At 31.6% G+C, this 17,384-nt stretch overlaps 2 protein-coding genes across 2 annotated transcripts; both read left to right on the top strand.

The window, feature by feature from the left end:
• The first annotated feature begins 1,512 nt into the window (after positions 1-1,512).
• Positions 1,513-5,802, top strand: LOC102613963 (glucan endo-1,3-beta-glucosidase 8-like). Its single transcript, XM_006479024.4, has 2 exons — positions 1,513-2,654; positions 4,550-5,802. Exons 1-2 carry the CDS (start codon positions 2,326-2,328, stop codon positions 5,670-5,672), a joined length of 1,452 nt encoding a protein of 483 aa, XP_006479087.2. The 5' UTR covers positions 1,513-2,325; the 3' UTR covers positions 5,673-5,802.
• A 1,657-nt stretch (positions 5,803-7,459) lies between these two features.
• Positions 7,460-9,792, top strand: LOC102631372 (glucan endo-1,3-beta-glucosidase 8-like). Its single transcript, XM_006479264.4, has 2 exons — positions 7,460-8,290; positions 8,477-9,792. The coding sequence occupies exons 1-2, from the start codon at positions 7,959-7,961 to the stop codon at positions 9,684-9,686; spliced, it is 1,542 nt and encodes a 513-aa protein (XP_006479327.2). The 5' UTR covers positions 7,460-7,958; the 3' UTR covers positions 9,687-9,792.
• The last annotated feature ends 7,592 nt before the right edge of the window (positions 9,793-17,384 follow it).

Below are 17,384 nucleotides of genomic sequence, written 5' to 3' on the forward strand. Positions count from 1 at the left end.
TAATGTATATTTAAGATTTAATTACAATTACGTTTTTATTTATTAATTATCCACGTAAAGTTTATTTCAAAAAGAACACTTTGATTCGAACTGAATTCAAGGCACTTCATTTTAGAATTTCATGTACTTTTTTCATTTCCAAAGCAGGATTTCCAGTCATAACACATCAATAACTTCAAGAAAAGAACTAAAGGAACTTAAGTAAAATAGTGCAATAAATTCAAAAGAATAATAATGACTCATAAAAATTTGTATGGAGTCCTATAATCTCAAAACTCAATTGACCAACCAAGAAGAAGTTGAATTATCAAAAATAAGATGTGGGGAATGAGAGGAAGTTGTGGATAGCTTTTATGGGTCGTTGTAGTGGAGGTCATGCACACTTGCTTATCTTCAGAGTTTGGATTAATTCGGCACTTTCGTCATATGCTTAGTTTCACGACATCTTCTATCTTATTTTCTCGAGAAAGTGACGCATCACCAATCGCCATGTCGGCATTTGCACTTCTACTAAAATTTGGGGAGTCATGAAGTAGCAGTTTAATATAATCACATGCTATATATGATTGAGAAGTAAATGCAACAAAAAAATATGCAATCGCGTTTGAGTTGTGTCACACATAATTCGCACACTTCAATTTCCAAGTTGCTTCTCAATATTTCGAAGAGAAGGTCAAGGACCTTTCTGATTAAATGAAATAAATCAATTCCTTTGTCTGAGAAATTGTAACAAAAAAGGGGATCCGAACGTTATTGATCCTTCAAAAGTTTACAACAGCTGCCAAAATATTGAAACACACGTCAGTTGCCTGCCACCTGTTCAGTCGGTTCTCAATCTCAAAAATGCTGAGTTCATCCAATCCAATCCGAGCAGATCTTGTCGGCGACCGACCGCTTTGAAAAGTGATTTTAAAAATTGACATTAAAGCTATTTAACTTAAAACTTGAATTAATTTAAAAATATCAAATAGTAATACACCAAGGCCCCCCAATTCTAAGTAACAGAGATATTACTTATTAAAACAAATAATGAAATAACACCTATCAACTTTAGGAACTCGAAATAATATAATGAAAATGTACCCATGTATTCATATATAATGTTTTGATTCTTTTGATTATATAATTTTTTTCTTTTGAAAAAAATACAAAAAGCTGAAACTAGATCAAACACTTTATAGTGATTCGACATAGGCCATTGTGCACAAGGCAACATGGGTTGTCAGAGAATGGGCAACGTCATCAAATGTGAGATTTTCATAGCTAATTTTTTTTATTATTTTTATTATTATTTCCCTTCATTTACAAGTAAAATTTGTGTAAAGTCAAAATATTGTAAGAGAGGAATTAAAAGGGAATTTTTCAGGTACCTTCCTCCAACTCTAATTTATTGCAAGTTAAGCAACGTGTTTCATTTAATATTCGTTTACCTCTTGTGCTGTTACAAATACAAAAACCGCGCCATGGCCTTCTGTTAATACGCGTTATTGGTCATTATTCTATTCCTTTTTCTGTAGAGACCATCAACGTCTGCAGCACTTTTGTCAAAATCTAGCCGTTAAAGACCTCTGAAAATCCTCTGTTTTGGTTTCACAGCGCTGATCACTCATCAAATTTTGGCTCCACTTTTTATCGTTTTGTCATTTAATCATTGGCCTTGAGAATCTTCTCTCTCTCGCTCTTGTTTTGTCGTCCCTTCAGATTCAACCCCACTTTTTGAAAAAATAAAAACAAGTAAATTCTCTCATATTTTTTTCTGTATTCCTCATATGATCTCCCCTGTTTCAGCACACGTTTCCATCTTTTGTTGCCTACCGTGCCATTTAGTTTATATTTTGGTTCTTGATTCAAAACCCATCTTCTGAAACTGCTCAATACTCAAATTTGTTAACTCAAATTCGTTTCACAAATTTTTGTGTTCCAAAGGAATAAAAATACTTTTCTTTTTGAGGATGCTGTCTCTGCTCTGCTTCCGTTCCTCCTCTGTCTTAAACCTCTAACTTTTAACGCGTATTTGTGTCTTTGACAACTTACGATTTTATTTTTCTTACTCTCTCCCAAATCTTTGAAAAGATACGAAATACAAAGCAAAATATTGGATTTTTTGTTTTCGTTTGATATTTCGTTGGTTTCTGTTTTCTATTTTTTCTCATCCTCTGTTAGAGGATCTCTTATTTTTCGCTTATCTCTCGTACCCACCTTGCAAAAGCCGTTGCTTTTCCCTCTATTTTTCTGAAGCTCTATCCTTTTCTGTTTAGTATTCACTTGTGCAGAAAACCCACCTAACAAAAACATTTTTTTCCCGGGAAATAAACAATCACAATAATGAGTAATCCCCTGATTCTTAATTTGTTGTTGCTCTTTGTTATTTTGGGGTCTTGCGTTAATGGTCTTGGTGTCAACTGGGGCACTCAGACTACTCACCAGTTGCCTCCAAAAACGATAGTTCAAATGTTAAAGGATAATGGCATATCAAAAGTGAAGCTTTTTGATGCACATCAAGGCACCATGATTGCCCTTGCTGGGTCTGACATTGAAGTCATGGTTGCTATTCCTAATAAAGACCTTCTTGATATGAATAGTTATGATAGAGCCAAACAGTGGGTCAAGAGGAATGTCACTAGATACAATTTCAAAGGCGGTGTTAGCATCAAGTAAGTCGATTTTTTTTCTTTTTTTTTTTTTGGATGAATTGATGATTCTTGAATTTGTGTTCTTAAGCGTGCTATTGTTGAAATTCATGAGTTGATGACGCATTAGAATTGTATATTCATTGAAAACTATGATGATTTTGTTTGTTGATTTGAAAATTTTGCTTTTGTGGAGGATTTGATATGAAGCAAGCCTTTTATTTTTCCTTATATAATATTATGCACGTATTTGAATGCTAATAATTCTAATGCCTTACTGTAGGCTTCTTTTTGTTACAGAGAAGTTGACATAGAGATTAGACGCAGATGCTATTCTCTTACTCAATTTGTACTTTTTGATCGAAACTAGCAATAAGATTGGTTTGTCTTAATTTTTATTACTAGATTCTCTGTTAGCGTTAATCCAATTTTGAGGCAATACTTGATGCTTCAGAAGTTCATACAATTGTATTGTGATAGTATGAGAAGTCACATTAGATGGATTCTTTCTCTTCCTTTTTACCCTTTCTGAAATTCAGGTTTTTTTTTGCTAATCAGCCATAGAATCATAGACACAAAAGATTCCACTTCTGTACCGTACATTGAGTTCATCATTACTGTGTATTGATTTTGGTGAGCAGCTAGGAGTTTTTTTTTGTTAGTTAATTTCCAATTTTTGAATCTGACAGTAGATGGCAGTTTAAGAATTTTTATTAGCAAAATTAATCACTGATCTGGTGTGCACTGAATGGATGCCTGTGACCTTGCTTTAAAATTGTGCCTATTTTTTTTTATTTTTCTTTAACTTTTCCTTGCAACTCTGATTTCAGTCTTTTCTATAGATCATAGCACATTCTGATATCTTTAAAGAAAAGGAAAGAAAATTAGGAAACTTAAGAGAAACAAACTCCAATTTGTTAAAGGTATCAACCTTTTAATTTCTTTTCCCATAGGTAATCAACTGTCAGTTGGGGTATTAGATTCCTTATGTCAAGCTTTTTCTGAGGGTTCTTTCTTCTGGAAAGACAAAGTAATGGCAAGTGGAATATTGTTCACTTTAGAATGCTGACTGCTGCTAAGGTCAGTTACGGGAAAGATATGTATATACTTCACTTATATTTTTTACGAAAAATAGAAAATAATATTCAGCTGAAAGTTGTGGGATATTTTTGATGGATTGTTTACAGTTTATCTCTTCTCGCCAAGCCAATTTGCTGGCTGCTGGAGTAATTTAAAGGAGTGAAATACATGAGGAGTTTCCTTATTCAGCCTCTGATTCTTTTGCTTATGTCCCTTTCATTTTGTGCCTTTTCATCTGTGACTGATTTGTTAGACCTCAACCAAGGATTTATCTATGCCTTTTTAAGGGAAAGCTGATTACGAATTGGAAAGGTTGTTCTTCTGTTTTGTGTGTTAAACACTAACCAAGAAATCTTCTATTTATTTTGAAATGTTACACATAAGTAAAAGAAATGCTGTTAACTAGATTCTCCTTACCCTATGGTCGAATGAATTAACTGATTCTTGTTCACAGTGTTATCGTAAGAAACCATTGTTGAACGATGGACCTGGGAACTTTTTATTGCTTAAGAAAACCTTTGTTGTCAGTAGTGAAAGGAACAAGATTCCAGGCTTGTCTTTGAAAGTGCTAATTATTACAAGATAGAAATATTGTATTATGGTTGTACTTCTAGTTTACTTGTGAAAATAAGGAATATGCTTGATTTATATCACAGTTGCAATAGTTGTTCTTATTCTCAAGACACTTGGTTGAAAAATTTATATTCCTCTATGAAATCATGATTCTTTTGTTGTTTCTATTAATTTCTTAACTTCTTTCTTGGTAAATTAATGGTTACAGTACCCGCATTAAGTGCACAATCTCATTTGTTAATTTCTTTTTTGAAATTTTTGGACAGATACGTTGCAGTTGGGAACGAGCCTTTTCTCAAAGCCTACAACGGCTCATTCTTAAACACCACCTTCCCTGCACTTCAGAACATTCAAAATGCTCTCAATGAAGCTGGGGTTGGAGACTCTATAAAGGCCACTGTGCCGTTGAATGCTGATGTCTATGAATCCCCAGAAAACAATCCTTATCCATCGTTTGGAAGATTCCGAACTGATATCCTTGGACAAATGACCCAGATTGTTGAGTTTCTGGCTAAAAACAATGCACCTTTCACTGTAAACATCTATCCTTTCCTAAGTCTTTATGGAAACGATGACTTCCCTTTTAACTATGCTTTCTTTGATGGGGGTACTCCCATTGTTGATAGCGGAACTGGGATTCAATACACAAATGTTTTTGACGCCAATTTTGACACTTTGGTTTCGGCTCTGAAAGCTGTTGGCCATGGAGACATGCCTATGATTGTAGGAGAGGTGGGTTGGCCAACTGATGGGGACAAGAATGCGAATAATGGTAATGCTTATAGATTCTACAATGGACTTTTACCAAAACTTGCAGCCAATAAAGGCACTCCACTGCGGCCTGGATATATTGAAGTGTACTTGTTTGGGTTAGTTGATGAGGATGCAAAGAGTATTGATCCTGGATATTTTGAGCGTCACTGGGGAATCTTTAGATATGACGGACAGCCTAAATTCACAATGGATCTTTCAGGTCAGGGTCAAAACAAAATGCTTATAGGTGCAAGTGGTGTGAAGTATATGCCAAGCCAATGGTGTATGCTTAATCCGGATGCCAAGGATATGAGCAAACTTGTTGATAACATAAAGTATGCTTGCACCTGGTCAGATTGCACAGCACTTGGATATGGCTCTTCTTGTAATAACTTGGATGCTAACGGGAATGCTTCATACGCATTTAATATGTACTATCAGATAAAGAATCAGGATGAGTTGGCCTGTGGCTTTCAAGGTTTGGGCAAGGTTACCACACAGAATCTTTCACAAGGGCAATGCAGTTTTATCATCCAATTAGATCCTAGCTATTCTCCTCAGTCTTCCTCTTATTCTTCAAGCCCCTCACTCTGGGGTTTAGCATTCATTGTGATCTTAACATTTATGCTATTATAGATTTAGATTTATACCATTTATGTATTTTTCTTTATTTCCTTTTTTTCTAGTTTCTTCTAGATGACTACTTCTTGAGCTATATTATATTTTTTTGGATTATTGATTATTGGATAAAGTTACATTTTACCAATTTTCTCTGGCATCCTATTGTTTGTTTGTGCGTGTTCCATGATGTTTTTGTGATGCTATGATCAAATCAATCCATTTTCTAGAATCCTGATCTATCTCTTTATGCAAAAAGTGGTTATTGCTTTGAGAGAGACTAAAAATTAACAGACAAGAAGCACTTTTAGTTGGTTTGAAAATTTCTTATTTTCTTCTCGCGTGAGTTCTAAAAAGAAAGGGGTGGTTCATAATTTGTGGGTGCCTGAATGTTGCACAAGTCAAGGTTGTTGCTGAATGAGTAATCTCTTCAATCACTCTTGTGTTTAGTTGTTAAAATATTACTTTCACTCATGAACCTGAATCAGGCACCATTAGTATAAGTGCATGTTGGTGGGAGAAAGTAGATTGTCAAATTTATGAGTATTATTGTTCAAAGTGTTTCTTTTGCAAAGACCAAAATACCCTTCTTTTCATAACACGGTCTCAACTTGTTTTGTTTTATTTTTACTTAATTTATTTCTTGAATAGGTTTACATTATTCAAGCATTTGTTTATTTTTTAAAATTAATTTATATATGTTTCCTAATTATGTCTTTTGATAGTCATAATTCAAAGAAAATTTAAATGAAAAAAATTACGTACAATGGATAAATCAAGGGGATAAAAAAGGAGATGACCAACAAATTTTTTTTAAGTGACATTTCATTTATCATGTTTGTTTGGGGCAAATTTGGATATTGACATGAACTAATAACTTGATGACACACGACAAAGAAGGTCAATGAAGTGAAGTTGGTTCGTCTGATCGAATGGCGGTATAGTTCTCAAAGTTTAAAAGATAAACTCTTTGAGGAAAATGACAATTTCTATAAACATGTCTAACATTAATGGGTATTATTGAAACTCAAATTTTGGCAGTTAGAGAAAGCACGTGAACAATGCATGCGATCATGAGAAAGATTAAAGTGTTTTCTTTTTGACTAAGAATAAGGAGCCAATAAGAATAATGATAATTCTTTGAGTATAACAATAAGAGGAGACCACATCAACTGTCTTTTGTTATTCTCTGAAAAGCAATAAGACCAGCAGCCTAAAAGGTTGCCACGTGCCATCTATAGAGGCTAAAAGGAGGTTAAAGGTTTTCTTGCCTTGTATGTCAGTATGTCACAATCAAAGGACAAAAAAAATACTAAAATAATCTCATTTGTGGAAGATAAAATAATAAAAATTCACCCGCTGTCTAAAATTACTAAAACACCTTTACAAACACTCCCATATAAGCTCTACATGTTAAAACCTTGAGGGGATCTTAAGCTCTAACTCTCTCTTTTGGCTCCATCTAACTCTAGGAATTTTTTTCCCCTAAATCTAATTTCTTAAGAGGTTGTTTCATCTTTTTCTTTCTCTATTTTTATACCTTCATGAAAGATCTTGGATAGGATTGGTAAATTGTGAAATTAGACCAGACTTTATATTATTGTTAACAAGCCCAAGACCTTTAAAAGCCCGTCCAATGATTTGAATCGGATCTTAGTAAAAATCCGGTTAACAGTAGCCCATTTCAAATTAAACCCCTGAAAGAAAAAATCAAATAACCAAAAAAAACTGTAAACTTTAATAAATTCCCTCCAAATCCAAGAATTAAGAAAGGGGTACGTGTAAAAATGCATACAAATGTCACATAGCCCATCCATCACTAGACACGTACCGTGCGTGGCCGGAGATGGAGCCCAAGACGGCGCCGGCGAAGTCTTCACTGCGGAACCGCCGGAGACATACGCTGGGAGAAACAGATAGATTCTAATTAAAACATAGAAAAATAAAAGAAATATAAGTTAAGTGATTCTCTCAAAAATTTTGAAAGTTTTTACACACGAAAACATAGAACTAAATTTAGACTAAATATTCCAAATTTATAGTTTCATTTTTATTTATTTGTTTCTATTTGTTGGCGTTTGATACTTTTTAATGGAATATGTTTTTCTATTTTTCCGTTCTCTGTCATAGGATCTCTTGTTTTATGCTGATTTCTCGTACGCAAAAACCGTTGCTTCAGTAAAAGTCGTTGCTTTATATATTGAACATTCACTTGAACCCCAAAGAGCACACCGAGAAAAAATCCCAATATATATATATATATATGTTTTTTCTCAGGAAACAATCACATTGACGATCAAAAAAATGGTGGGCAGTTGCCTGTTTCTCAGAATCATATTGTTTGTTGGTGTATTGGGATGTCGTGTTAATGGCCTTGGTGTCAACTGGGGGACTGTGGCTTCTCACCAATTGCCTCCAAAAACGACTGTGAAATTGTTAAAGGACAATGGCATTTTAAAAGTCAAGCTTTTTGATGCTGATAATACCATCTTGGATGCTCTAGCCGGGACTGATATCGAAGTCATGCTCGCCGTTTCTAATCAAGAACTCAAGACTATGACCGATTTTGATAAAGCCAAAGAGTGGGTTAAGGCCAATGTCACTAAATACACTAACAAAGGTGGTGTTAACATCAAGTAAGTAGTCTTTGTTTTTTTTTTTTTTTGGATGAATTAATGATTCTCTTGGATCGTTGCTCCCGGCGGTCGTAATTCAAGCTGGCCGTGAATGCGCTTTGCTCCTGTGGTCACCTGAGTTCGCCTGGGGCATGTCTTTGGCCAGATGTTTTATTGATCTATTAATTGTCGTAAATTGTTGGACAGGTTTGTTGCAGTTGGGAATGAGCCTTTTCTCAAAGCTTACAATGGCTCACACATAAACACCACTTTCCCGGCACTTAAGAACATCCAAAATGCTCTCAATGACGCAGGGGTTGGAGACACCATCAAGGCCACCGTGCCCTTCAATGCCGATGTGTACGATTCCCCTGATAAAAATCCCTATCCATCAGCTGGAAAATTCCGAACTGATATCTTCGCAACAATGAAAGAAATTGTTGATTTTCTGGCTGAAAACAAAGCCCCTTTCATAGTAAACATCTACCCTTTCCTTAGCCTTTACGGAAACGATGACTTCCCTGTTGATTATGCTTTCTTTGATGGCGGCAAGTCCATTGTTGATAGCGTAACAGGGAACAAGTACACGGATGTTTTCGATGCCAACTATGACACGTGTGTTTCCGCTCTGAAAGCTGCTGGCCACGGCGACATGCCCGTTGTTGTAGGAGAAATTGGTTGGCCTACTGATGGGGACAAAACGGCCAACACCGCTAACGCTTTTAGATACTACAGTGGCCTTTTACCGAAACTCGCAGCTGATAAAGGTACCCCTTTGAGGCCCGGATCATACATTGAGGTGTATATGTTTAGTTTATTCGACGAGGATTCTAAGAGTATTGATCCTGGGAATTTTGAGAAACACTGGGGAATCTTTACATACGATGGTCAGCCGAAATTCCCGATGGATTTCAGTGGCAAGGGTGAAAACAAAACACTCGTTGGCGCAAAAGATGTGAAATATCTCCCTAAGAGATGGTGTACGGTCAATCCCGATGCTACGGATACGAGCAAGCTTGCGGAGAAGATGCAATTTGCTTGCAACAAATCAGATTGCACGAGACTTGGATTTGGTTCTTCTTGTAACAAGCTGGATGGTAATGGGAAAGTTTCGTATGCATTCAATATGTACTACCAGATGAATAATCAGGATGATAGGGCATGTGATTTTCAAGGTTTGGGCAAGGTTACTACTGAGAACATATCACAAGGGACATGCAATTTCCTTATTCAATTAGAGCCTCCCCCTCCTCCCCCTCCTCCTCCTCCTCAGAGTTCATCATCTAGCGGCTCTTCTCCTGACTCTAAATCTTCTCCTTCTTCTTCTTCTTCTCCTTCTTCTCATGCTTACCCTTCTTCAAGCGCCTCACTTGTGGGTTTGGCGTTCATTGCGGTCTTAACATTTATGCTTGTGTAGGTCAATGTACATTTATTTCTTCTTTACATAGTTTTGATAGTTTCTTTTACCTTCCAACTTGCTGAGCTACGTTTATTTCCTCTATTGGCTATTGAATAAAATTGCACTTTTCAAATTCTTTGGCATCTTATATTGTGTGTTTCTATTTTCACCATGATTTGGTGATGCTATGATTAAACTTTTATTCTTCAAATGTTATACGTTTAATATCCCAATTAATTTTTACTGCTATAAATTGCTTATAATTTTTTTAACTATGTGCATATTTGGTAAGACTTATCTAATAATCATAAATACTTATTTAATTCTATAAGTTATTTTTAAATTTTTTACTATTGTTTGAATGTTTTTAGTGGATTTTTTTTAATATTAATTAAGTTATTTAACCTCTATTACTAGCAGCAAAGGCTTAATTTGTAGGCTTCTGGGATAGAGATTGAAAAGTTTTGTTAAAATATTTAAAATATCATTTACTTATTTATTAATCTTATTTTATTTATTTTTTAATATAACTTCAAAACTTATATATTAAAATAATTCTTATAATTCTTAATAAATGCTCATATTGGTAACAAAAAAATTAATTTTTTTTTAAACATAAACTAATAAAAGATCAACTTAAATAAATTTTATTTGAAAAGATATATCAAACGGAGTCCTGCGTACGTATATGTAATTTGTTAATTAGATATTTTCATTTTTATTTCTACTGGTGAAAACATGGTAATCACTTTTACTACTACCATTAGGGCCTAGGGGCCTGCCATTTACGCAAGTTAAATGAGTCCTTCATAGGCACCAACTAATTAACTTTAATGTGATAATTTTAAAAAATAAAAATAAAAAATGAGAATCCTAATTAACTTTAATTTGATGGAATTTTTTGTATAAAAAAAAATAGAGAATCCTATTGTGGGACTCACCAGACCTACCCAAATGGCAGGTTGTGATTAATCAAGCACACCACCTTAGTCTGTTTAAGTATTTTTAATGACCTAATAGAATTATTGATTTAAATGAGCAGCAGAGAATCATCATTTGTCTACGGTTTTTTTTTTTTTTGTCTTACAATATCACATCTTAATGAATTTAACAAGTGTAATGTATAGTTTCAGTGGGAAAAAAAAACCGTATGAAAGAAAACAATAAAATTACAATTAAAACCATTAAAAGTCATAATAGAAATTTTCTTCTGTTCTCTCATTTTCTTTTTATTTTTTTAAACTTTTTAAAAGGTAGAGGAATGGATAAACTCCAAATCACTAACTACAGAAAATATAGATAAATAAGGTTGAAAAGTTGGAGAAAACTAAATAGAATAATGAGTAGTGATATGTAGATTAGAGATGTAACAAAAATATGAATAAAAATGTCTTTAGGGTGTACCTAAACTTTGGATGAATGAAGTTTGCAAAAAGATGAAAGCAATAAAACTACACCCATAAAAAAAATGATATTAACATTTGTTTCCACTTTCAGATGAGGTTAGAATTGCAATGAAATTAAAGAAGTAATATTCCAACCATTATATTGAGAATCCGATGCTGCCCAAATCCAACCAAATCATTATATATTAATAGAAATTTTACCATTAAGAAGAATTATACAAACCTAATAAAATAGGAATTTGCCATCCCTCTTTACCGTGAAATAGAAAATTTAACTAGTAAGAAGAATTATATTTGTATATAATCTGCTCGGCATTTTTTTTTTACACATTTTGTATTAAATACACACTTAACATCATTTTATAATTACTTGTTACGATCTATACAAACGTGACAATTACAAGCAGTACCTATTTATGTATCATAAATAAACATGTAATGGATATTTGATAATTTGACTGAATGATTCTATATTTTGAATTCGACAAACAAAATGTTAACAGTACGAAATATAACCACTCATTCTAAAAATCACAAAATTATAGTAACATATTAGTTCACATAGATCTTGTTTTGGAATTGAGGTGCTGTAACTTTTAAGTTACAGCTGGTGTGGAAAAAAATTGTAATTATGAAACAAAAATTAATATAGTAAATATAACTTTTAAATAATTATTGTGACAAAATTATTAAAGATATAATAAATTTTCTATTATAAATGTGAAAAATTATATTAACATAACTTATAAACTACAGCAGTTAGTGTTTACCAAACATTTTAGTATTGTACCTTAAAAACTACAACTGTTCAACATCAATCCCAAGCGCACCCATAATCAATCAAGGAATGTTGCATAAAATATAATTTGAAGCTTTAAACCTAATACATAAAACCTAAAAATCAAAAGAATCCCAGAAAATCAAAAGTTGCAAATAACAAAAGCTTTTTTTTTTTTTTGGTTTGACCAATAAAGAAGTTGATTCTTCTTCTTTCTTTTTCATTCTATTCTTTTCGGCTTCCATGGAGAGCCATATTTGGGCGGGCATGTTATAGGGTGGGCAGAAAATCAAATTAAGGACGGTACCATCAATAATGGAGCCTCTCAAGTCTCACTTATGTGCCCTCGAAACCCTACCAACACAACAATCCCACATGGATTTCTGAAAATAAAAATTTCTTGATAAGATCAAATTCGTTGTACAATATTTTTAAGTTTCACACATATTTACACTTCAAAAGAAAATAACGTATCTATTCATTTAGAACAGACATTGGTATAATTGCTTCTTATTCTTATCGATGCATTTTCCTTTTCTTCTATTTCATCGTCCTTAATTAGGGCAACTTCAATTATTAATAATATATATATGATCTCCAAAATAAAATTTGATTAGTCAACTTTATTACAAAATTTTTAATTATAATTGATTAGTGGGGTCTAAAAAGTTGTTATTGTCAATAACACAAATATCGTGCACACGAAGATATCGTTTAAAAGGGGTAGTGGCAGGAGTCACTAGTTAATTTAAATTTTGCTTGTTTGTCTCATTTGTTTATTTTTATTTTTTTGTAATTTCTAAAAAGAGTAATGATACAGTCACAAACTCTTGTACAAACTTATTTTGTACAAATTGACGTGGCATTAATTCATTGGTTGAATGAAAATATAAAATAATAAAAATAAATCATGTGGGCCAAGTGATATTTAATTCAACCAATCTTATCATGCCATATCAGTTTGTACAAAATAAGTTTGTACAAGAGTTTATAACTATATCATTACTCTTCTGAAAAAGAGGTCGTGCTGACTTGTTTTACCCTCTTCATAGTTAATTTTTCTATTTGATTCATTAAATATCTACTTTATTTATTTAGTTGAGAAATTTATTAGAAAAAAAATTGATGATCGGGATATTTATTTTTAAAAGCTTAATAATCATGTTTTAAAGATGTTAAACACTTTACAGATTATAAACACTTTAAAGATTAATAACTAGCATTGGCTAATAAAGACTGGTAATGGAAAAGCTTAGATTAAATAAAAACTAGAAAATAGAACCGTGTTTCACGCGACTTTGAAAAAAGAATTTAGTATTATCATTTTTTCTTACTTTACACTTGATGGAACTGATAAAAAATATGAATTGATTTTTTTTAAAGATGAGACAACCTTATAAAAAATAAAAAAAGCTATTAGCCAGCAATACAAATAAAGAAGCAACGCAAGATAAAGAATAAAATAAGGGAATATATTATAGAGTGATTTTATTCATTCCAATTGTGTGTGTACAAAACAAAAAGACGAGCTCTCCTTTTATAGTTACATAATCACTCCATGAAATTAATGAAAAATTATGAATCATAATTCCTTGTGAGATAGTGGGAGTTATAGGGAAGTTAAAAGTTACTAATGGGAGATAGTGGGGAGACTAAGAGATATATGTTATGAACATCTACATTTATTTTAATAAATTCATAACACTCCTCCTTAGATGTTCATTACAAAGAATATGCCTCATTAAAATCTTTACATAATTGTTATTGCGTAATAACAATCAAATTAATTATGAGAAGATAAAAAGCCAAATCTAAAAGAAAATTTCTCTATTTATTAGATAATAGAGAATATACAAAGATGAGAAATGGTGATGTCACATCACCTCCTCAAGTCTCAACTTTATATATATATATATAGATATATATTGGAATGACTTATCGATGAGTTAGTGGGATATGTAAGAACTTGCAAAATTTCAGAGTTTGATTCACTGAAAAAAAAATATTAGTATAATTTTAACTAGGAATAAAACAAAAGAGAACTCATAATAGAAAGAAAGAAATAAAAGAGAAGTAATAATAGAGCTAATAATTGAGATAAAGAGACAGTGTAATTCAGACCCACTCTACTCCTCCACCATGCAATTTGGTCAAACTTGTTTTTAATTTTCGGTCCCAAATTAGTTGACAAAAATGTATTGGAAGCTCTTCATTTTAAGAACCAATTGAAAGCATTTAATTGCATACTCACAAAAAAAAAAAAAAAAAAAATTGATGGCAATCATAACCTAATTGTTTTTCAGTTTCATAATGAAATTGTAACAGTCCATTTTGCATATGATTATATAACCAATTCTGATGTTTTCGAAATTACTCTAAAAAGATTATTATTTTTTTCATTCCAATGTATAATCTTCATAATTAAAAAGTAGTGGATTTTAATATTTAGTCGTCACTTGTTACATAAACTATATGCATCTCATTGCCATCCTAATGGAAGTATACATTTAATATTTATTTTGCTGCAAAATGATGTTATATTGATATGTGTATATTTATTAATTAGGCAGAAGGGTGTAGTTGTCAAACTAAGCAATAAAGAAAAGGACCACCTAGGCCATAACCAATGGTATATATAATATAACTCATAACCACCCACCACCTAAATAATAACTAACCTATTAAATTTATTTTTGTGGAGGTGATTCAAATTTGAAAAGTTGGGAATTGAAAATTTTTTCTAGGGGAAAAAGGGGGTAAGATAAGATTTGCCCCTGCCTACAGCCTACCTGTCAAGCAGATAGAGTCTTCCAGCATAAATGTCATTTATCATAGAACATGGCTTTTTTCTATTCTTATTAGTAAAAGAATAAAATTAAAGTGCACCATCTTTGATTTTGAATAAAAAGGAGGTTTTAATTTTTGTAAAAAAGCAATTTGAAGAAAAAGTTCTTTTCATAGACAAATTTAGATTTAGATGGGATAAAATTAGTAGTTCTGTGAAATTGAGATTTGACAGTATGAAAAAAGTAGATGGTAAAATATAGTAATAACGAAAATCATTGTGTGCAAAAATTCAAAAGAAAGTAAAAAGTTTGCACGGTGTTTTTTAAAAAAAAAAAAAAATGCAAGCAGCGGGCCTATAGTTCAAATTAAATAAAATTTACTCATTACTTCTCCATGATTTGAATTCTGAGTGGTCAACAATCTCCACTCAACTAAATTGATGTGAGATGAGTTGTTAATTAGATATTTTAATTTTTACTTATTTTTAATGTAAAAAATCTAAAATTTAAGCAATCTTTACAAATGGTGGCCAGCCAATTCATTAGTTCAATTAATAAAATTTCTTAAATTAAATAAAAGATTTGAGGTTCAAATTTTATTCATATGGATGAGAATGACATTTAGGACTTATTTGAGATTAAGGTTGAAACTTAATAAACTAATTATTTCATTATCAATGACAAAAATAGTGTTTGGTAAATTTTATAAAAACTGCTTATTTTATATATTTTTTCATTTTAACAGTACCTTTTAAAAGCAGACAAATGTTGCCTTTTATAAGCAATTTATTAAATAAACTACCACATCTTTTTAAAGTTCCTATTATAACCTTAATTAATATTTTAACAAAAATAATAATGTCATATTTTTTCATACACTCTAATATATAAGCCATTTGATATCATATTACCACCACAACTACTATATATTTTCTCCAATATCAAAGTTTTGATATAGTAAATTCGTATTTTTTTCTATTATACTTGTATTTTCTATTATAAGATTAAAAAGACTTGCATATAATTATGTAAACTTTTTTTTTGAACTGTGTACAATTTCACATGAAAATTAACAATAACTTTTAAAATCAACTTCATAACCATGGCTTTTAACATTTAATCTATTTATATGTGTTTCTATAATCATGGTGTTCATTGAAACAAGTTTTATGTGAAAATAGTGCATATTATTTTTTTATTTGATCTAAATTATATATTAGTATGATTTTTATCACATTTTATGTAACAAATTATTAAGTTTTTTCACTAAATATAATTTTACGTGTTTTAAAAAGAAAAGGGCATGTCTAAACATTATTAAACATACTTCAAAAAAATAAAAGGTAATTTAAATTTATGTCTATTTTGGTCATTATATGATAAAATATCATGTTTGTAATAAAATTTATCAAACACATATACACTGTTTTTCAAACTCATAGCAACCACAATAACATAATTTATCAAACATTAAGCTGTTTTTTTTAATCAGTTGATCATTGCATCCTTATTGCATCCACACAGCAAAAGCATATTATTTAATCAACAACTGAAATTCCAAACTGGCCCTTAATTATTAGTTATCATATGCTTTAGTTAAAAGAAAAAATAATAATTAACATATAAATTTTATATTATTTTATGTAGATGGTACAGTTTAGATAGGTTCGGGAGTCATTTATTAAAAATAAAACAAAATCTTCAATTAAATTAAATATGCATAATCTGATGGCGCACATAAGTTTAAGGGATTAAGTTTATTTATATACCGCATGGACCTAATCTAATCTAATATAATTTTGTCAATCAGAAGGACCTAGTCTATGCCGTGCTCTTGCAAGAAATGTTGTTTTTGAGTAGTGCCCGATATTATCAAACATTAATCAATAACACAATTATTTTTGAAAGATTTAATATAACCCAATGGGGTAATGTCAGCTCATCACATTTTATTATATAACTAAGGTCTTAAGGATTTGGTTCACAGGTCATAACTTGTGCATACACGAAACGTTAAACAACTTGATGTTGAATATTTTGTGTTAATAACACACCTTTTCAAAGTTCCCTTTTTCTTTCATTTTCAGACCTCGTATTCTCTGTGGCCAACGGCATCTGGCACACAATTCATCACGATTTTGATCTTGAAAGTTCCATCCGATGCAAGTGTTTTGAAATTCACTTTCTTTAACTATGATGTGGGGATGTTACAATATTTTAAAAAGTATATATCTAACTAAGGTCATGTTTGGAATTAAGGTGTTGTATATTATACAAGAGAAAAATTTTATCAACATAACTTTTAAGGTACAGTAACTAGTGTTTTTACCAAATAATTTAGTGCTATAAACCTAAAACTGCCAAACCTCAACTCCAAACGCACCTTAAATGTTATTAGAGTTTAACGTATCTCGTGTAGTGCTACTGCTGGCTAGAGAGGTCAGAGTTTGGGCTAGCAATAACTCATTTGACCCTTCTGGCCTAGTGCCCATACACCGGCCATTTAATTGAGAGATAAGAATTCGGTGTTGAACTAAATTTTGTATTAGATTAGATTAAAAAATAAAAATTTAAGATAATTATAATCATTAATTAAAATTTAAAAATTCTAATCTTTAAATATGAATACCTAACTAGGACCAAGGGCACACGATTTTGTGTTTTTATTTTTATTTTTAACACTCAATGGTGAGATACCAATTAAAAGGAGTAAGCTGGTTAAATAAGGAGCTAACATTTCCAAATA

This window comes from Citrus sinensis, chromosome 3, assembly GCF_022201045.2.
Source record: "Citrus sinensis cultivar Valencia sweet orange chromosome 3, DVS_A1.0, whole genome shotgun sequence".
NCBI lineage: Eukaryota > Viridiplantae > Streptophyta > Magnoliopsida > Sapindales > Rutaceae > Citrus > Citrus sinensis.

Bases quoted from the DNA above. Each gene is read 5' to 3' on its own strand.
- LOC102613963 (XM_006479024.4), top strand. From the start codon at position 2,326: ATGAGTAATCCCCTGATTCTTAATTTGTTGTTGCTCTTTGTTATTTTG. The intron at 2,655-4,549 runs GTAAGTCGATTT...ATTTTTGGACAG, and splicing joins AAAGGCGGTGTTAGCATCAA to ATACGTTGCAGTTGGGAACG.
- LOC102631372 (XM_006479264.4), top strand. From the start codon at position 7,959: ATGGTGGGCAGTTGCCTGTTTCTCAGAATCATATTGTTTGTTGGTGTA. The intron at 8,291-8,476 runs GTAAGTAGTCTT...ATTGTTGGACAG, and splicing joins AAAGGTGGTGTTAACATCAA to GTTTGTTGCAGTTGGGAATG.